Here is a 22185-nt window from a genome sequence, read left to right as displayed (position 1 = left end):
GTGATTAGATCATTTGTCTTCTTCTGGAAGCCTAACACATTTGGCTTGGTCTTGGATTGATGACTTCAGTTTTGTTAGCCATTATTTTATTATCCTTTGATGGCTATAGTAAGCAGGCTTCCCACACAACCCAGACTTCTTTTGCGAGTCTTTCAAATGGACATCCTTATGTACTTTGTTTCAGGCTCCTTGACTCTTGCTTCTTAACCTAGCTGTAAAAGCCACTACATCAAACTTCTTATCTAGCAATGCTTCTGCAATCTGCATACCAACGAATAGTGTAGCTCTAAAAGTTTCAGCTAATGCTCCTACGATATTTAATCTCTTGCCTCTTTCTGTATGAGCATGACGTGGAAAGCAGTTCTGCAGACTTTGGAGATTGGGGCATTACAGTTGAAAAAGACTTATTTCTGAGACATTCCTTTGTTTTCCTGTGTCTCCTTCCCTTCATTCTCTTCTCTAGGCAGTAACCAATCTCAAGTTTGTACCTGCCTCTATTCTTATTACTGCACATTTCTATAATACCTTCCATCCAAGGATCATGAAGTTCTTGACAAACATTAGCATGTTAAGCCAAAGAACATATTGTGTAAGAGGTGACCATTAGTACTCCAGTCTACAAATTAGGAAAATGAGCCACAGAGAGGTTGAATGATTTGCCTGAAGATCATACAGGAAACTATAGCAGAATTGGGAATACAACCTATATCTTCTGACTGCCGGTTCTGTGTCTTAATCTGTATTATTTTATCAGCTACTATCAAGATATTGGACTATTTTAATGGTATCTGGTTTAAGCACAAGAATTGCCATATGTATACATTTTGATATCAATTGGGTGACAATAAAACCTTGGATCACATTCTAGTTCAGACACTGTTGACTAAACTCCTCTGGGATGTATGTGTATTTAGGAGTATTGATTTGCTCCTAATAGCAACAATGATGTTCTGTTTAATAAAGTGCCAGAGACATGTATGTATTGCATTGAAATGCTTCAATGTTGATAAGTTTCATGTTGAAGTAATTGTTAATAGCTACATGGTAGCGATTTCCAACAAATATTGTATATTGGATAACCAGTTGTGTACTGTGAAAGAAGAACAGGATTCTTTATTTCGGGATTCTATCACAAAGACTGCTAGAGAACAACTGGGACTAAGGAGAATGAAAAAGCAACACTGGATTACAGATGATACCATCAAATTATAGGAAAAAAAAGAGGTGCATTGCAGAATGGATGCACTGGAAAGTCAGAGTTGAGTCAGTGATGAGGAGAGGAAATGGGCAATACAGGAGAAGAAATGTCTTGAACAAGTAGTCACGAGGGCTTGTCAAAGTGATTGTAAGCAATGGTGGACTCATGTGGCACAGTGCACTGAGGAAGCCTCTAAAAGACATGATCAGAAATGTGTCTTTGACACTTTGAAATCCTAATGGGACATCTGTTCTCACAGCTTCTTCCAGTTAAGAACAAAAATGGAGAGTTCTGTCATGATATTGATGCACAACTTAAGCATTGGCATGAGCATTATTGTGAATTAGTGAACAGATCCCCATCAAGGCATAACCTTTAACTTAATCCAAAAATGAACCCTGTAGAAAACAGGCTGGCGACATTAGAAGAAGTGATGCTTATGGTCAAACAGTTAGAAAATGATAGAGCACCTGGTCTTGACAATACTTCATCAGAACAGCTAATGAGAGGAGGCCTGGATTTAGTTCATTGGCTTCAGAGTTGTCTTTAAAGTTTGGGAAACTGATCACATTCCAGAAGATTGGAAAAATGGCTGCATCACTCTTTGTTCTTCTTCTTTTTTTTTTTAAATCAGCTTGCTCAAATTATAGGGGAATGTTGTTGTTGTCAGTCCCAGGGAAGGTGTTTATGATCATACTACTGAACTAACTGAAATACTATCTCAACCAAAAAACCACGAGTGTGGTTTCTTTACAGTTCAACCTGCAGTCCATGCAATATACGTTCTGCGAAATCAGCAGAGTCCTGTGGCACCTTATAGACTAACAGACGTATTCACCCACGAAAGCTTATGCTCCAATACGTCTGTTAGTCTATAAGGTGCCACAGGACTCTTTGCTGCTTTTACAGATCCAGACTAACACGGCTACCCCTCTGATACTTGACGTTCTGCGAAATGTTATTGAAAATGACTAGAGTGACCAAAGGAAGTTAACATCTCATGTATAGACTTTGTAACTGCTTTTGACCCAGTGTATTGATCAGAATTATGGATACTACTATACCAGTATGGAGTGCCTGAGGACTTAGTGGGCCTAGTGGAGGACCTGTACCAGTATAAATTTAGCTGTCTGAGGGTCAACGGTTATATTACAGACTGGTTTTCAGAAGAATCAGGAGTACTCCAGGGATGTGGTCTCTCATCTATATTATTTAATGTTCTAATAGACAATATGATGACAAAGCTGCTTGAGGCCAAAGTAGAAGGTGTGAAACTTAAAGATTCATCTTTAGGGGATCTTGAGTATGTCAGTGAAATTGCCTTACTTGGAGAGACTACTGACCAACTACAGCTACTGCTGGAAGAGCTGCGACTAACTGCAGAATCTATGGGATTTAAGATCAATGGTGATAAACCAAAGCTAGGCATACCTCCTATAAAATGGAAATGAATGACCTGCTGATGTTGTATGTTGATGGCAATAGACTGAATGAGTGAATAGTTTTGTCTATTTGGGTAGCTGGTTGACCGCAGGAGGTTCAATAGCTGAAGAGGTTACACGGTGGATCATTCTTTCATCAATGGCATTTGAGCATCTTCAAAGACCTCTGTTTGGGAAGCAGGATATCTGTGTGACAACTAAGATATGAGTGTTCAATGCAGTAGTGATGACAATTGTTGTATGGAGCAGAAACATGGCAGTTAAAAACAACTAGGGAGAGGAAACTAAATAGCTTTCAGTATAAAAAATTATGGCATATTCTTAACAGCCATTGGTTTGATTTTGTCACAAACAAGGAGATACTTAGAGAATCCTGGCAAGTTGCAGTCTTGCACCAGTTGAGAACAAGATGACAGCAATGATGGAATTATATCCAATGTGCAGAAGATACACTTTTACAGAAGCTTTGTAGGTCTGAGGTCAAAGGAAGCAGAGCACAGGACTGACCACAAATGAGGTTGGAAGATGCAATTTTGAGGGATTTAGGAAGTCTAAACCCTCCCATACTGACTCACGGGAAGGTGACTTGCAAGAGACCACTGAAGAAAGAAGTCTCTTCTATGGCAACCATGGCTACATCATAGCCATGTGAATCTGCTACTGCTACTGTCAGAAACAGTTTCTTTGTTTTAATAAAGGACAAATTACTTGACTGTTGGATTACTAGACTGAATTGTTTAATCTAGTATGCACAGCACAGCCACATCAATCAGACCAGATGTGGACAGCACCACCAGGAATCTACAATAACTCTTTAACCCCCCTGTTCTGTTGCATAAAAAGTACAAATACACATACATTGCTGGTCACATATAAAACCCTGCTGTGTATCTACATCATCCACAACCATACAGCATACATTCACACCTTTGTTCAGGTGGAACACACAATAATACAGACTCCAAAATAATTACTCAGTGCTAGGAAGACTGATTTTTATACCAAATCCATAAGGAGCTGAATGTTCAAACTTTGGGTCCACTTGGGCCCTCAGCTCACTTCTTTTAAACATACTCACTGGGGGCCTAACTCTGCTCCCACTGAGGTCAATAATATAACTGTCACTGGCTTCAACAGGAATAGAGGTAGGCCAATGCTAACTACTTTTGAAATTCCCGTTCATTATCCTTTGTTTTTTTGCTACTAGAGTTTCAAAGTTAACAGTGATACTAACTATGGCCCCAAACCTGCATGGATCCTTATACCCAGAAATCTGTAGATTTTGCCTGCATGGATCTCTACACCCAAAATTCAGTGGGATTCAACAAAGGCATAGAAGTCTGTGCACATAGATCCTGTTGCACAATCAGAGTCCATGAAACAATTTAAATGCCATATGGATCTATGCAGTAGCATGCAGGATATGGTGTAAATATGATTAGTCAGAATGCCAGCTTCCATTTCTTTTAGGCCACATTCAATGTTGGCACGACACTGGGCCACATCATTTGCAGGATGACAAAATATTTTGTTTCAAGACAAGAACTTAGTCTTAACAATTTATTTTGTCTAAAATGAAGAAAATGCTCCACGGAAACAACATTGCTACAGCCTTTATCCCTCCCAGACATACAGCATGTTACCAGCTTGTCTGACAAAGAAGTAGTTGGCTGGTCTTTGGATGATAATAATAATGGTTTCTCTTGCAGTTCCCATTTAGGGCACTGGTAATTAATTATTACCACATTTTGCTCTGACTCTAGAGCTACATTAATATTGTTATAATTATGCTCTTGGTGCTGTATCAGTTAATGCTTCTGGTGTTTGTCAAGATACACAGTGGCTTGAAACAGCAGATTTCAAAATGAAAGAACAGAAATACTGTATCCCAGATAATGTTCCTTTAAAAGAGGCTATCCATCATGTTTCTCATTAGAGTGCAATTTGCTACATTTGTACTACCATTAAGTTACATATTCAGTAGGAGCAGAGTATTCCACCGACTATAGTCCAAAGCAATGTCACAATGGTAACAGGTTGCATTAGCTTTGCCATTTATTAGTCTGTAATTTCATCTAGACAAGCTTGTTTCCTAATCATTTAGTGCCACAAGTCTTTAATGCTTTGTACAGCTCTAATTAATTCTGTTGCATATTGAAAGCAGATACGTACCTGGTTGTACTACACCAAATCCTGGAGGACATTCTGTGTGCCTTAAACAAAATTCTAGCTCAAGGTATCTCCCTTCAATACATTCACAGATGCGGTTCTGTGTACTGTTGCATTCTTGCTTCACATACTGCAGCTCTTTGCACACTACGTTGCAGTACTGGCATTCATCGTTGCTGTTCCAGTCCTCTGCGTAGTACTGATCTGGACATGGTGCACATTCAGTCTTTTTTGTAGCTGTACAGTGCTGTTTTACATAGGTTCCCGGAGAGCACAGGTCACACATCAGTTGGCGAGATGTCACTGGGTCATAATGGAGGTACTTTGGGGGAGTGGTTTCTTGAGTTGTCCACTTAACATAGATATCCAAGAACTAGCAAAAGGAAAATTAAATATTGTTCTCTTTAGTCCTATGAGACAGCACAGCCAAAAAAACCTTACAGTTCTATGTGCTTATGTATCTAATCATGTCTGTTTCTTCAAAGTCATTAAAAAAAGACGTACTGCAGCAATATATGAAAATATGAACCAACTTTCCCACTTTCCAGTGGCTACATTATCACAGAAAATTTAATATTTGAAAAAAACCCAGGCATTCCATATTACAACTATTAAAATATTCTGGAACCAACAAAGTCCAGGCTAACCCTAACCAATTAAATAGCATGATTTTACCGTGATCCCCCTCTATTTTCCTGGGTCCGTTCACTATCTAACAAAGGGACTTACCCTGCAAATCACTTAAGCAGTTCTTTGTAGGATAGAGCTCTTAAACTGTAAATGCTGCGGGAACAGGACTATGGATTTGGATTGTCTTCTCACTTACACTAGTGTAACTCCAATGGGCCCAGGAGCAGTGCTTGTTTGCACCAACTGTGGATCTGGCCCACAGATTTCAGTGGAATTGCTCCTGATTTACATTGATGTAAGTGAGAGGAGAATCAGGCCATCTGTATCGTGAACCATAGAATCATAGAATATCAGGGTTGGACGGGACCTCAGGAGGTCATCTAGTTCAACCCCCAACTCAAAGCAGGACCAATCCCCAATTTTTGCCCCAGATCCCGAATGGCCCCCTCAAGGATTGAACTCGCAACCCTGGGTTTAGCAGGCCAATGCTCAAACCACTGAGCTATCCCCCACCATCATGCACACTTATAATGCAACAGAAATGATAAATATATTATTGTACTGTTGAGCAATTTTAATTATGCTGTGATAGAAAAAAAACTACTAGATTGCACTATTACCAAAAAGGTAGATCAAAATTCAAAGGACGCTCCTTTCCTATATTTATTTTTAACAATCAAATAAATGTAGCAGCATGCTTTTTGAAAGTGCCTTTCATTTAATCTAGCACTGACATTCAGCCATTCCTGCGATAAAATGTAACGGCTGTTTTATATCCAACAGCAACACTAAACAATAGTTTTAGACATGTGAAGAATGCTGCAGCTAATTGAAAGTACAGGGAGGCTTTAGGAGGGTAGAATTTAATCTCCCAAAATGGAATGCCCCAGAACACTAGGGCTAATGCTTCCAGTCATGGGATATTAGTTTTACACCTTATCCAAAAGGCACATGTCCTATAACAACCCTAACACTATACTGGGAGCAACCTAATGAATAAGCAGCTCAACTTCCTGCAGTAATTTGAGTTTTCCTTGGAGGCCTCAGGAAGTGCTAATCCGGGATGACTCTGCTCAGGTGTGAGATCGTCCCTTGGAATGTCATTATTTTGTCATCTAAATACAGATTTTGGTTTGCAGTTTCTCCAGTAATGCATCAACAAAATGTATGAGTGCACTTGTTTACTTCCATGCATGAAGTGCTATGATACATGTGATGTCAGTAGGTATGGGCACGGCCCTGGGACCCAGAACTCTGCTCCAGCCCAATATTGTGCATTCTGTTCATTGCTACTCTTTTAAATATTGTTGGTTTTACAAACGTTATCTGAATCAGTTCCTATGCATTACCTCTGTTTGTGGCTATTTGTGGAAAACAAGCATGTGTGTGTTACTGAGGGATTCATCTTCTAGAATGGATTATAATGAGAACTGAATATGAAGCTTTATACAAGGAGAACATTATTTATTTAAAGTATATTTGGCTGTCCATCAGTGGTGCTGGATTGATAGCTCTAGCTCCATAATTCTCTGTTGATACAAAGAACAAATGTAACACAGGCAATGGCAACACAAGCTTCTCCACACCATCCCACCGATGTGCCCTTACCCCACCCTGAAGAACCATCTCTAGGTATAAGTATCTCACATTCTATGCCCATTCAGCATTAGCCTCTGTATTGAGGCTCCATTCAAGGGAACCAGATGTGCACGCTACATAAGCAAAACTCCTTCAGGCACAAAACCAAAACGGATATCAACGGGAGATGTGGACACTTGACCATCACTTGGTTATCATGCAGGTTTCCAAACAGCTATTCAATCAGGGATGCTGGAACAATGTGTATAGTGGGGGTGCTGAGAGCCATTGAACCAAACTGTCAACCCTGTATATAGTGGAATCCACTTCAAGCCAGGGGGTGTGGAAGCACCCCCATGACCCTAGTTCCAGCACTTATGTGTACTTGTACTGACTTTTGGTCTCTGCTGCCTTGTTAGGGGTCAAAAGGCATTCTCTGCCTCCCCTGATTAATCCAGTCCTCCGTTAGAAAATGTATGGAAGTGCAGCACATATGGATGGCACATGAACTCCCCATTCCGGGAGGCTAGCCCCCTGCCCCTCCCCTTCCACCTGAGGCCCCACCCCTTCCACCCAAGACCGTGACCCCACTCCATCTCTCCACTCTCACCTGCTGGGGCCAGAGGAGCCCCGGCCAGCCTGCCCAAGCCACCCTGGCCCGCCCACCTAAGCTGCCCTGAGCCCCACCTGGCCAGCCTGCCCAAGCCACCCCGGCCCACCCATCTTCCCAGTCCGCCCTGGTCCACCTGCCTGTCTGAGTCCTGGTTGTCCAGAGGAGCACTGAGCCCTATCACAGTCTGGGGCTGTGGCGGGGAGGCTTAGCCGAGGCTTGGGGAGGCTTAGCCTCTCCCAGCCTCCATTACACGGCCCCCATGGCAGCAGAGGTTTCATACATACATTTTAAGACCAGAAAGGACTATGAGATCATCTTGTCTGACCTCCTATATAACACAGGGCATAGAATTTCACCCAGTTACCCTTTCATTGAGCTCAATAACCTGTGCGTGACTAAAACCTGTGTATCTCCCTTGGGGTTTAGAGAGCACGACTCCTTTAAAACCTGAGGCAGAGGAAGGCCTTGTTGTTCCAAAGGGAGGGGAGTTAAGGTAGGGAAAGCCACAGGGGAGTGTGTGTTTCTGGAGCTCCAGACAAGAGCCCCAAATTGAGCAGGCCCTCACATACAGAAGCAGCCAAGAACCAGCCTGAAGCCTGGGAGAGACAGAGCAGCTGACCAGGGATGTCCCAGCACAGGAGCCAGGAGGAACACTGTGCCAAGAAGGGATCACCTGAGAAGGCCAAACCACAGCCAGTCTCAGTATCACTGTCACCCAGCGCTGCATGGGGCCATGAGTACTAGGGCTTGTGACCTTGTGTTGGGAATAAGGAAGAAAGTTATAGCTAATTAAGTGGGGCGGTTGTTGCTCTGTGTGGGTTTGTGTGGAGCAGCAGAAGAGGGCACCAGAAGGGTTTGCTGGGGAAAGTTTACTGGTGTGGAAGATGACTCAAGACTCACTGTTGGACTGGAACTCTACCCAGGATTCCTAACCTCTGAATCTAGACTCAGTGTCTATCCTTTTATATTGTGGTACCACTGGCCTGATGGGTCCTTGTGTTAGATGTAACCCTGTTTTACTGTTCCCCCATCTTTTCCTCCTGTTGTTTTTCTCCATTCATCCCTCAATAAATAAATATTTCCCTTTCCTATATTCATTGTACTATTCCACTGTATTGTGTGTGTATTTACTCTAGGGGATTTGGAACAGGAGTTTCTGGGGTGGAAGCATAGGTACTGGAACTAGGAGTGCTGGGGTGCAGCAGCACCCCCTAGCTTGAAGTGGTTTCCATCAGATACAGGGTTTACAGTTTGGTTCAATGGTTCTCAGCACCCCCACTATACAAATTGTTCCAGCACCGTGGGGTGGAAGGGAGTTTCCCTGCTGCATTCCTACGCGTGCCTTTTCTTGGCCGGAGCTGCCCACAGAACGGACTCCATGATGGTCACATGGATGCTATAGTTACACATGTCTTCCAGAAAGGCATCCAGTCTTCATCTGAAGACATAATAAAAAGGAGAATCTAACCCTTCCCTCAGTACTTTGTTCCAATAGTTAATCACACTCACTGTTAAAAATGGGTGCTTTATTTCTAATTTGAATGTGCCTTGATGATTTACAGCTCTGTTTTTCTTAAATGTCTGGATCTGATTCACAGCTATTTAAAAAGAGGGTGTAGTACGTTTTTGAAAAATGAATGGCTTTTCACTGATGAGCCGCATACTCACCCTTGGTAAACCTCTGACTATTACTCTAGTAAGAAAAGAGGCCTGATAATCTCATAAATCGTTGCTGTTAACAGTCCAAGATTCCTTTTAGGGTTTGTTTTCCCCTTCATCAGACAGATCATTTAGCAAGAATGAAACCACCCTCCCGACTATCCTACACACTTGCCTGGGCATACACAGCACATTAGAGCAGCATTTGTCAGACTTCAGTGTGGGGTGGAGAAACTGGAATGACACTTCTAAGCCAAATGCTGTAATTTAGATGTTTATGGAGCTCTGAGAGCTTCAGATAGTACTCAGCACAGATGGGAAGCTGGCATTATGTGAAAATTATGATGCAGCTTGAATGGAAATTACAGCAGGTCCTGGGTACAGAATATCTCTACACTGTAATGCATCTGAGTGCTTCCACAGAAGACAAGCCATCTCTTACTGCAGTTGTAGAATTCTAGCTCTTGCCATTCATTTTCTCTTTGTGCACACACAGGGAGCACATTTCCCAGAGTTCTCAGCACCCAGGCATTCCCCTTGTGACACGTGTGAGTAAGGAGAGCAGGATTTGGCCCCTTGTCACTAGCTGCCGATTTCCACAGAAGACCATATAGGGGAGGCAAGCATGAGATTTTGTTGTAGGGGTTGGGCCAGTTTTTCAAAAGAGCTCAGCTCCCATCATCAGGGACAGATGGCAGGGGAGACAGTGAAGAAGACAGGGGCACTCACTGCATGGCAGGATCTAGTCCTAAATGATGCAACTCATTAAAAATTATAAGCAAATTCTTCCAGCCAGGTTCAGAGGGGAGTTAATATAAATATAGCTTTTGGGACCAGCGAGGTCCATTCTGGTGGGGGTAAAGAAAACAAATAGAACTGTGCATGGGTGAATCTACTCATTTGAATCTCTACCCTGGTAAGCACAGACACCCACGTAATATTATGGTGGAGCAGCAGCCAAAATAATCTAAATGTGGATATAAAAGAGAAAGAAGAGCATTCAGCAGGCCAGTTGTTTGTTTGCTTGTTTGTTTTAAAAAGAAAAAAATACCACAGGCACTAGGCAATATTCTTCTTCTATTCCTTGAAACACACTTTGTGCAGACGTATAAATGCAATAATCCAGACTGCCCTCATTGGCTCATCCATAAGTAGATAGTACTGTGCTATTCTGTTTTATTAGAGGTTTTTAAATAACATTACAGGCATAAATCAAATGTGTGTCTCAATGTTCTAGCAGATTTTACACTTCGTTTCAACCCAGTGCCATGTTATTCATCCATATATTCACAGAACGTCATTCCCATGTCTCATTGCCCTACCACAGTTCTGTAGGCTCAGTAAAATGACCCCTTAAGATCAAGGCAAGGAAATATATTGTTCAGAGGAATATCTTCAACTTAAGATACAACACACTTAAGATACAACTTAAGATACAACACTTTTGGCATTTTGGTTAGGACTGTGTAAACTGAAGGCCTAATGTTAAGCTCCTGAATCCAGTTAGGTGTCTACCTGATTTTCAGAAGTGTTATAGAAGTATGTGCAGAGAGGCATTACACAGCATTATTATTATTTGTATTACCAGAGTGCCCAGGAGCCCTACTCATGAACTAGTATCCCATTGTGGCAGGTGCTGTTCAAACACACAGTCTCTGCCCCAAAGAGCTTACATTTTTCTGCGTCTGCTTTATTTTGGATCATTCCTAACTTAGGTGTGTATGACAGGTTTCAGAGTAACAGCCGTGTTAGTCTGTATTCGCAAAAAGAAAAGGAGTACTTGTGGCACCTTAGAGACTAACCAATTTATTTGAGCATAAGCTTTCATGAGCTACAGCTCACTTCATCGGATGCACACTGTGGAAAGTGTAGAAGATCTTTTTATACACACAAAGCATGAAAAAATACCTCCCCCCACCCCACTCTCCTGCTGGTAACAGCTTATCTAGATCATATGAACTCATCACTTTAGATAAGCTATTACCAGCAGGAGAGTGGGGTAGGGGGAGGTATTTTTTCATGCTTTGTGTGTATAAAAAGATCTTGTACACTTTCCACAGTATGCATCCGATGAAGTGAGCTATAGCTCACGAAAGCTTATGCTCAAATAAATTGGTTAGTCTCTAAGGTGCCACAAGTACTCCTTTTCTTTTTAGGTGTGTATGACGCTTTATATAGCAGATGGCTCCCCCCACACCAAGCCCACATGGGACTAAGCCTATTCCTCATTCAGGCAAAACTCCTATTAATGTGAAAGGCCTGTGGCTAGAATAGGCTGAAAGAAAATATTAAGCACTCCACCACCACTCATAAGAAACAGGCATTTTAGACTAAATGAAAGCACAGCCTCAGTTACTGGGCTGGTGGCCTAAACAGAAAAAACAGTATATTGAATTAACTATATTGATGAGCCAGTTGAGGCAAATGGGGCATAGTTCCACCAATGTCAATGAAGCCCACTGACACTAGCTGAAGATGCAGACCATCATCTTAACTCCAGAGATACGTTTGATATATTTGTTATCTGAAAAAACACAAAAAGTTGACAGAAACCTCTTGTCTGAATGCCTATTGGTTAATGCAAAGTAGTGACTTGAATTCATTCACACAACTTAGAGAAAAGATGGGAAATTCAATTACATTGCATATACCTGACCATTTTTGTAAAAACAGTGAAAATGTGTCCTAACCTGAGCAAAAATGTTAGAGTATTTTAGATTTTAGATGGCAGCAATACTGAAATTAAAAGGCTTTTAGGAGGATTTTTAGTAGGTGGAAACAGAGTTTCAGTTAGTTTTTTTTTTAAAGTTAGACTTTGGACTTTTTACCGTTTCATGGTACTCTAAATACTAAGGGTAAAATTCTGGACTTTTAAACTACTACAAGTCTATTGGCTTCAATACAGTTTCACTGAGAGCAGAATTTGGCACTAGATCACATGAACTCATCACTACTTAACCACCAAATCCAAAACAGGCACGTTTTACTTTGAAGGAAAGAACAGTCTGTCTTGAATTTATGTAAGTGAGTCGCAAATAATGGTTGAAAAAACTGTAATGAATGGATGTCCAGTTAATCCCTTACTCATAGATTCATACACTTTAAGGCCAGAATGGACCATCATGATCACCTAGTCTAACCTCCTGCACATTGCAGGCCAGAGAACCTCCCCCATCCACTCCTGTAATAGACCCTACAGGCACTGCACAAGGAGTCTACCGTAACCAGTCATGCCCCAAATCATAAACTCAACAGTTAGCCTCAACCTTTGTACATATAACGACCATCACTTTCAATCACAATTGCCATTCTATGCTACTACCAGACACAGGCTCTGAAAAACCAGTATTAAAGAAAAGAGAACGTAACAGAGAAAAAAAAAACACTGGACTTAGTCTTTGCAAGTACTTTGTTGGATCCTTGAGAATCCTTTCAAGATTCCCCTGATTTCTATGCCCAGATTTAAAGCCCCCCGGCCACTACCATTCAGACCAAGCAGTGCTGGACAGGACTCTTTTCATTAGTAGTGAGGGCTCCTCATCTACCATCCAGAAGACTGATGCAAAGTGCCGCATCTCCCTTCCAGGAGCCCACAACCATGGCTGGCCCAGACCCTCATCCCACTCCCACTGAAGTCAATAGAAAGACTCCAATGGACCGAAGAGTGGGAAACTAGGTCCATGAATGGGACCAATATTTACTGCACAGAAAATCAGGGCGCTATCTGAAAACAGCCAACCGTACACAGCAACTTGGGACTGATTCTGTAGGGTACTCCCTGAACTTCCCCAGCACCCTCTGAAGTCAATGATACTGAGTACCTTGTGGGACTAAGCCCTTACACCATAACTACAAACTCAGCAGTGGACAAATGTAGAGCAACAGGTGTTTGCTACAGAGTAAGGTCAACAGAAGTTATTTGTCAGTTTGCTGGAACTTAAGGCTCAATTTAAAAAAACAAAACAAAACAAAAAAACAATTCAATTCTGAAATGATACTGGTAAAAAAAATTCTTGTACACCAAAAAAAATCTCATGCCATATGCATTAGAAAAAGAACAATATCCACTCACCTAAATTGATCTCTGATGTCATATCATAGGTCCAATCCTATGAACGTTCCTATTGGAACCTAAAGGTCCAATCTTGCTAAGAGGTGCTAAATCACACAGAATTTAGATCTCTTCCAAGAAGATTTGGGATCGATCTTAAAGACTTTCATATAACCTTAAATTGGTCAATGGCATGAAAAATAATGAAATAATACACGATTCTTTAGTCATAATTGATATGTCCGAAACCCTCTAAAGTCTGTGTCTAACTTAGATGATTTTTTAAACAAAATTTCAAATAGTTCTATGTTTATGTATTGTTTGTTTAACACGTTTAATGCCTTTTAACATATTATTCAAAATCAGTTACACAAGACTAAAAAGCAATCCTTTGGCAGTGCCACTCAACACATGGGCCTAGAGCAACATTTTTTCACACACACTTTACATCAATCTGCACAGAGAAGTCAGAGGATCTGCCAAATGCAACATCAGACAGTTTTTTTCCCCCTCTGAGCCTTTAGAAGAGGCTTTAGAAAGAGAAATAAAGTGATCTTATTACTTTATTTTAAACCTTGGGCATGAAAAGTAGTACACACCCTTTCCTTTTATTTTCAGATGTAAGACAAATAGCTGCTTGCTTTTCTCTCTTAAATTAAAAATGAAATACAGCAAAAATACAGCAAATACAGCAAAATCCTTCAAGCATCGTTCCCTTAAATCACTTCATTGGGAGAAAGGAAAGTAGTTTTTCAGAGTATGAAAATATTATTATTTGGCTTGGCTTTGTGGTTTTGGGTAGCAGACCATAGGATAATGTTTAATGTACTGAAAGAGATAAATCTGTTTCAGTTTTGAACTCCAAGTCCATCCTGAAGCATATTTTCCTACTTGATAAATTATGATTCAATTTCACTTTGTCAAAAATGCTGCCAGTGTTTGTAATGGATACAAAGTAGAATCTCAGAATTCTGTGCTTTGCTTTTCAGGGTATTTGAATGAAGTGAAAACAGAGAGCTAAATCATGCCATCAGTTCCTAAACAGAACTCTCAATTGAAATTAATGGGAAGGTCCTGCTTAAAGTTTAGTGGCACAATACGGCCTATAGTATTGAAATACCAGAAATGACATTTGTCGTAAATATAAAGGGAAGGGTAAACATCTTTAAATCCCTCCTGGCCAGAGGAAAAACCCTTTCACCTGTAAAGGGTTAAGAAGCTAAGATAACCTCGCTGGCACCTGACCAAAATGACTAATGAGGAGACAAGATACTTTCAAAGCTGGAGGGGGGTGGGGGGAACAAAGGGTCCTCTCTCTGTCTGTGTGATTCTTTTGCTGGGACCAGAACAGGAATGCAGGTCAGAACTCCTGTAAAGTATTAGTAAGCAATCTAGTTAGATATGCGTTAGATTCTGTTTTGTTTAAATGGCTGATAAAATAAGTTGTGCTGAATGGAATGTATATTCCTGTTTTTCTATCTTTTTTGTAACTTAAGGTTTTGCCTAAAGGGATTCTCTATGTTTTGAATCTGATTACCCAGTAAGGTATTTACCATCCTGATTTTACAGAGGTGATTCTTTTACTTTTTCTTTCATTAAAATTCTTCTTTTAAGAACCTGATTGCTTTTTCATTGTTCTTAAGATCCAAGGGTTTGGGTCTGTGTTCACCTGTGCAAATTGGTGAGGATTTTTATCACGCCTTCCCCAGGAAAGGGGGTGTAGTGCTTGGGGGGATATTTTCGGGGGGACACATTTCCAAGTGGCTACTTCCCCTGTTCTTTGTGTAACACTTTGGTGGTGGCAGCTTTTAACCTAAGCTGGTAAGAATAAGCTTCGGGGGTTTTTAATGCAGGTCCCCGCATCTGTACCCTAGAGTTCAGAGTGGGGAAGGAACCTTGACATGGTGGCAGAGCGGTGGGATCAATTTGAGATTAATTTGAAATCATTTTGAGATCAATTTGAGATTTTCTGAACCAGAAGCACAGATTTTAAAAGGACATTTTTTTCCCTTTGGGCTGCTTGGAAACAGGTTTTAAGCTGAAAGCAGTTAGAGTTTTTTTGTCTCTGCCTGGGGAGAGGAAGCATGCTGAGGCGGAGAAGGAAAAAGAGAGGAATCATGCACTGGAGATGGAGAAGGCAAAGGCTGAGCGGAATCTACTGGATAACCCTATCCATCCTTCTCCAACAATCCACAAATAGGAGCGACTATGTCCACAGTATGATGTATCCAGTGATATTGCTGAATATTTTCTCACCTTTGAGAGAATGTGCACTCTCCATAAAATTCCTGAAGCTCACAAGATGACCACATTGGTTGCAAAATTGACTCGAAGAGCTCTGGACATATTCAATAAGATGCCTATTGATGAGGCTTCTGACTGTAATAAGTTCAAGGATTTTCTTTTAAAGCAATTTCAAATTACATCTGAAACATACAGAGTAAAATTTCGAACCCTTAAGAGAGGGCCTGGACTAAATAATGTGGCTTATCTAAACCAGATGAAGGATCTGTTAGATAAATGGGTCCAAGGAAGGGGTGTCACTAGCTTTGACAGAATGTGTGATTTGATAGCTCAGGAGCAATTCCTGAAGATGTCCAAGGAGGAAATTAAACAGTGTTTATGGGATAAGGAAATGGACTCAGCAGAAAGTCTTGCTTCTTATGCTGATCGATACAAGCAGTCCCTGACCGCCAGAGAGGCGGGGCAAGCCGGAACAAAACAGGTGGAGGTAGGAGAGAGGAACAGCCCTGGTAGCAGTTGGAGCGGATACCAGAAGGGAAACCCTCAGACCACACCCTACTACTGGGGGAAGCCCAAAGCCCCAACTACACACCAAGGAATACTCCAGACACCTTATCGTCCTGCCACACTGTTCTCCAGCAACCCACCTCGCCCCAGTGATCCGTCAGCTGGAGATGTTTTAAATGTAACGAGCCAGGGCATGTGAAGGCCAACTGCCCCAAGAACCCCAACAGATTACAGTTCATTGCACCGGAATCACACCAGAGGTCCTCAGGCCCAGATACGTCCCAGATACCCTCAGAGCGGAGGGAAACTGTGAGTGTGGGCGGGAAGAAGGTCACTGCATGGAGGAACACCAGAGCACAAGTGTCGGCTATCCATGCTTCCTTAGTGGACCCAAATTTAATCGACCCAGAGATTCAAGTGACAATTCAACCCTTCAAGTCCAAATCTTTCAATTTGCCTACAGCCAAGTTGCCTGTTCAGTACAAGGGCTGGTCAGGAACGTGGACTTTTGCAGTCTCTGATGATTATCCCATCCCCATGCTGCTGGGGGAAGATTGGCCAATCATGTGAAGCTAGCCAAGAGGGTGGGAATGGTCACCAGCAGCCAGGCTAAGCAAGCTGTCATGCCTAGCTCTGTTCCAGAAACTTCTACCAGGACCTGGTCAGAGGTGATGGAACCGGACCCCATGCCAACAACAGCAACAGCAGTAGTGGATCCAGTCCCAGAGACCCAGACAGAGCTAGCCCCAGAACCAGAACAGGCAGAACAACCAGCACCAGACCCATTGCCAGCACTGAATCCAGTACTTGCAACCCCAACACGAGAGGGCCCCAGCGAACCTGAACCGGCAGCAGCCAATAACCCTACACAAGAGGCTCAGCCGGAGCCTGAACCCCAACATAGTGCACCAGTGGAGAGCAGTTCACAGTCAATGGAAACAGCCCCATCCCCTACATCGCTTCCAGAGGGACCAAGCCTAGGTCCACAATCCAATGAGGAACTGATGTCTCCAGCATCAAGGCAACAGTTCCAGACCAAACAGGAAGCAGATGAAAACCTCCAGAGAGCTTGGATGGTGGCACAGAGAAACGCACTGCCTCTCAGCTCTTCTAATCGATCCAGGTTTGTTGTAGAAAGAGGACTTTTATACAAGGAAACTCTGTCTGGTGGACACCATGAAGACTGGCATCCTCAGAGACAGTTCCAACTAAGTACCAGGTAAAGCTCTTGAGCTTAGCCCACGATCATCCTAGTGGCCATGCTGGGGTGAACAGGACCAAAGACCGTTTTGGGAGGTCATTCCACTGGGAGGGAATGGGCAAGGATGTTTCTACCTATGTCCGGTCTTGTGAGGTGTGCCAAAAAGTGGTAAAACCCCAAGACCAGGTCAAAGGCCCTCTTCATAGAATCATAGAATATCAGGGTTGGAAGGGACCTCAGGAGGTCATCTAGTCCAACCCCCTGCTCAAAGCAGGACCAATCCCCAATTAAATCATCCCAGCCAGGGCTTTGTCAAGCCTGACCTTAAAAACTTCTAAGGAAGGAGATTCTACCACCTCCCTAGGTAACGCATTCCAGTGTTTCACCACCCTCCTAGTGAAAAAGTTTTTCCTAATATCCAACCTAAACCTCCCCCACTGCAACTTGAGACCATTACTCCTTGTCCTGTCCTCTTCTACCACTGAGAATAGTCTAGAACCATCCTCTCTGGAACCACCTCTCAGGTAGTTGAAAGCAACTATCAAATCCCCCCTCATTCTTCTCTTCTGCAGACTAAACAATCCCACTTCCCTCAGCCTCTCCTCATAAGTCATGTGTTCCAGACCCCTAATCATTTTTGTTGCCCTTCGCTGGACTCTCTCCAATTTATCCACATCCTTCTTGTAGTGTGGGGCCCAAAACTCGACACAGTACTCCAGATGAGGCCTCACCAATGTCGAATAGAGGGGAACGATCACGTCCCTCGATCTGCTGGCAATGCCCCTACTTATACATCCCAAAATGCCATTGGCCTTCTTGGCAACAAGGGCACACTGCTGACTCATATCCAGCTTCTCGTCCACTGTCACCCCTAGGTCCTTTTCTGCAGAACTGCTGCCTAGCCATTCGGTCCCTAGTCTGTAGCTGTGCATTGGGTTCTTCCGTCCTAAGTGCAGGACCCTGCACTTATCCTTATTGAACCTCATCAGATTTCTTTTGGCCCAATCCTCCAATTTGTCTAGGTCCCTCTGTATCCTATCCCTGCCCTCCAACGTATCTACCACTCCTCCCAGTTTAGTATCATCCGCAAATTTGCTGAGAGTGCAATCCACACCATCCTCCAGATCATTTATGAAGATATTGAACAAAACCGGCCCCAGGACCGACCCCTGGGGCACTCCACTTGACACCGGCTGCCAACTAGACATGGAGCCATTGATCACTACCCGTTGAGCCCGACAATCTAGCCAACTTTCTACCCACCTTATAGTGCATTCATCCAGCCCATACTTCTTTAACTTGCTGATAAGAATACTGTGGGAGACCGTGTCAAAAGCTTTGCTAAAGTCAAGAAACAATATATCCACTGCTTTCCCTTCATCCACAGAACCAGCAATCTCATCATAGAAGGCAATTAGATTAGTCAGGCATGACCTACCCTTGGTGAATCCATGCTGACTGTTCCTGATCACTTTCCTCTCATGTAAGTGCTTCAGGATTGATTCCTTGAGGACCTGCTCCATGATTTTTCCGGGGACTGAGGTGAGGCTGACTGGCCTGTAGTTCCCAGGATCCTCCTTCTTCCCTTTTTTAAAGATTGGCACTACATTAGCGTTTTTCCAGTCATCTGGGACTTCCCTCGTTCGCCACGAGTTTTCAAAGATAATGGCCAATGGCTCTGCAATCACAGCCACCAATTCCTTTAGCACTCTCGGATGCAACTCGTCCGGCCCCATGGACTTGTGCACGTCCAGCTTTTCTAAATAGTCCCTAACCACCTCTTTCTCCACAGAGGGCTGGCCATCTACTCCCCATGTTGTGATGCCCAGCGCAGCAGTCTGGGAGCTGACCTTGTTTGTGAAGACAGAGGCGAAAAAAGCATTGAGCACATTAGCTTTTTCCACATCCTCTGTCACTAGGTTGCCTCCCTCATTCAGTAAGGGGCCCACACTTTCCTTGGCTTTCTTCTTGTTGCCAACATACCTGAAGAAACCCTTCTTGTTACTCTTGACATCTCTTGCTAGCTGCAGCTCCAGGTGCGATTTGGCCCTCCTGATTTCATTCCTACATGCCCGAGCAATATTTTTATACTCTTCCCTGGTCATATGTCCAACCTTCCACTTGTAAGCTTCTTTTTTATGTTTAAGATCCGCTAGGATTTCACCATTAAGCCAAGCTGGTTGCCTGCCATATTTACTATTCTTTCTACACATCGGGATGGTTTGTCCCTGTAACCTCAACAGGGATTCCTTGAAATACAGCCAGCTCTCCTGGACTCCTTTCCCCTTCATGTTAGTCCCCCAGGGGATCCTACCCATCAGTTCCCTGAGGGAGTCGAAGTCTGCTTTCCTGAAGTCCAGGGTCCGTATCCTGCTGCTTACCTTTCTTCCCTGTGTCAGGATCCTGAACTCAACCAACTCATGGTCACTGCCTCCCAGATTCCCGTCCACTTTTGCTTCCCCCACTAATTCTTCCCTGTTTGTGAGCAGCAGGTCAAGAAAAGCTCCCCCCCTAGTTGGCTCATCTAGCACTTGCACCAGGAAATTGTCCCCTACGCTTTCCAAAAACTTCCTGGATTGTCTATGCACCGCTGTATTGCTCTCCCAGCAGATATCAGGAAAATTAAAGTCACCCATGAGTACCAGGGCGTGCGATCTAGTAGCTTCTGCGAGTTGCTGGAAGAAAGCCTCATCCACCTCATCCCCCTGGTCTGGTGGTCTATAGCAGACTCCCAGCACTACATCACTCTTGTTGCTCACACTTCTAAACTTAATCCAGAGACACTCAGGTTTTTCTGCAGTTTCGTACCGGAGCTCTGAGCAGTCATGCTGCTCCCTTACATACAGTGCTACTCCCCCACCTTTTCTGCCCTGCCTGTCCTTCCTGAACAGTTTATAACCATCCATGACAGTACTCCAGTCATGTGAGTTATCCCACCAAGTCTCTGTTATTCCAATCACGTCATAATTCCTTGACATCACCAGGACCTCCAGTTCTCCCTGCTTGTTTCCAAGGCTTTGTGCATTCGTATATAAGCACTTGAGATAACCTGCTGATCGCCCCTCATTCTCAGTATGAGGCAGGAGCCCTCCCCTCACAGAAGTTCCTGCCTGTGCTTCCTCCCAGTATCCCGCTTTCCCACTTACCTCAGGGCTTTGGTCTCCTTCCCCCGGTGAACCTAGTTTAAAGCCCTCCTCACTAGGTTAGCCAGCCTGCTTGCAAAGATGCTCTTCCCTCTCTTCGTAAGATGGAGCCCGTTTCTGCCCAGCACTCCTCCTTCATGGAACACCATCCCATGGTCAAAGAATACAAAGCCTTCTCTCCGACACCACCTGCGTAGCCATTCGTTGACTTCCACGATTCGATGGTCCCTGCCCCAGCCTTTTCCTTCCATGGGGAGGATGGACGAGAACACCACTTCAGCCACTCCCATCATTGAGGTTCCATTTCAGCAAGAAGCTGTGGATATTCTGGGTCCTTTTCCGAAAAAGACACCCAGAGAAAAGCAGTACATACTGACTTTCATGGATTTTGCCACCCGATGGCCGGAAGCAGTAGCTCTAAGCAACACCAGGGCTAAAAGTGTGTGCCAGGCACTAGCAGACATTTTTGCCAGGGTAGGTTGGTCCTCCGACATCCTCACAAATGCAGGAACTAATTTCCTGGCAGGAACTCTGGAAAGCCTTTGGGAAGCTCATGGGGTAAATAACTTGGTTGCCACTCCTTACCAACATCAAACAAATGGCATGGTGGAGAAGTTTAATGGAACTTTGGGGGCCATGATACGTAAATTCGTAAATGAACACTCCAATGATTGGGACCTAGTGTTGCAGCAGTTGCTCTTAGCGTATAGAGCTATACCACATCCCAGTTTAGGGTTTTCACCATTTGAACTTGTATATGGCCGCGAGGTTAAGGGGCCATTACAGTTGGTGAAGCAGCAATGGGAGGGGTTTACACCTTCTCCAGGGACTAACATTCTGGACTTTGTAACCAACCTACAAAACACCCTCCGAACCTCTTTAGCCCTTGCTAAAGAAAACCTACAGGATGCTCAAAAAGAGCAAAAAGCCTGGTATGATAAACATGCCAGAGAGCAGTCCTTCAAAGTAGGGGACCAGGTCATGGTCTTAAAGGCGCTCCAGGCCCATAAAATGGAAGCGTTGTGGGAAGGGCCATTCACGGTCCAGGAGCACCTGGGAGCTGTTAATTATCTCATAGTATTCCCCACCTCCAACCAAAAGCCTAAGGTGTACCATGTTAATTCTCTAAATCCCTTTTATTCCAGAGAATTAAAGGTTTGTTAGTTTACAGCCCAGGGAGGAGATGACGCTGAGGGGCCTGAAGGTGTCTTCTATGAAGGGAAAAGTGCTGGTGGCGTGGAAGAGGTGAACCTCTCCATGACCCTTGGGCGTATGCAGCGACAGCAGATCAAGGAGCTGTGCACTAGCTATGCGCCGACGTTCTCAGCCACCCCCGGACTGACTGAACGGGATACTACTCCATTGACACAGCTAATGCTTACCCAATTAAAGTCCAACCTTACTGGGTGTCTCCTCAAGCTTAAACTGCTATAGAACAGGAGATCCAGGATATGCTACAGATGGGGGTAATCCACCCCCTGGTAGTGCATGGGCATCTCCAGTGGTTCTAGTTCCCAAACCAGATGGGAAGATATGTTTTTACGTGGACTGCCCTAAGCTAAATGCTGTGACTCGCCCAGACAACTATCCAAAGCCACGCACAGATGAATTATTGGAGAAACTGGGACGGGCCCAGTTCATCTCTACCTTGGACTTAACCAAGGGGTACTGGCAGGTACCACTAGATGAATCCGCCAAGGAAAGATCAGCCTTCACCACACATGTTGGGCTGTATGAATTTAATGTACTC

General features: G+C 43.5%; 1 protein-coding gene across 5 annotated transcripts in view; it reads right to left on the bottom strand.

The window, feature by feature from the left end:
* Window positions 1–22185, bottom strand: part of TNFRSF11B (TNF receptor superfamily member 11b) — a 91054-nt gene that overhangs the window by 7630 nt on the left and 61239 nt on the right. For all 5 annotated transcript variants that reach the window (XM_074943914.1, XM_074943916.1, XM_074943913.1 and 2 more), the window contains one exon: window positions 4813–5182. In XM_074943914.1, the coding sequence (XP_074800015.1) occupies window positions 4813–5182 (370 nt within the window). The remainder of the gene's footprint in view (window positions 1–4812; window positions 5183–22185) is intronic.

Source organism: Natator depressus, chromosome 2 (genome assembly GCF_965152275.1).
Source record: "Natator depressus isolate rNatDep1 chromosome 2, rNatDep2.hap1, whole genome shotgun sequence".
Taxonomy (NCBI): Eukaryota; Metazoa; Chordata; order Testudines; family Cheloniidae; genus Natator; species Natator depressus.
The sequence above is the reverse complement of the archived record's forward strand: the minus strand, read 5'-3'. Positions and strand labels throughout refer to the sequence as shown.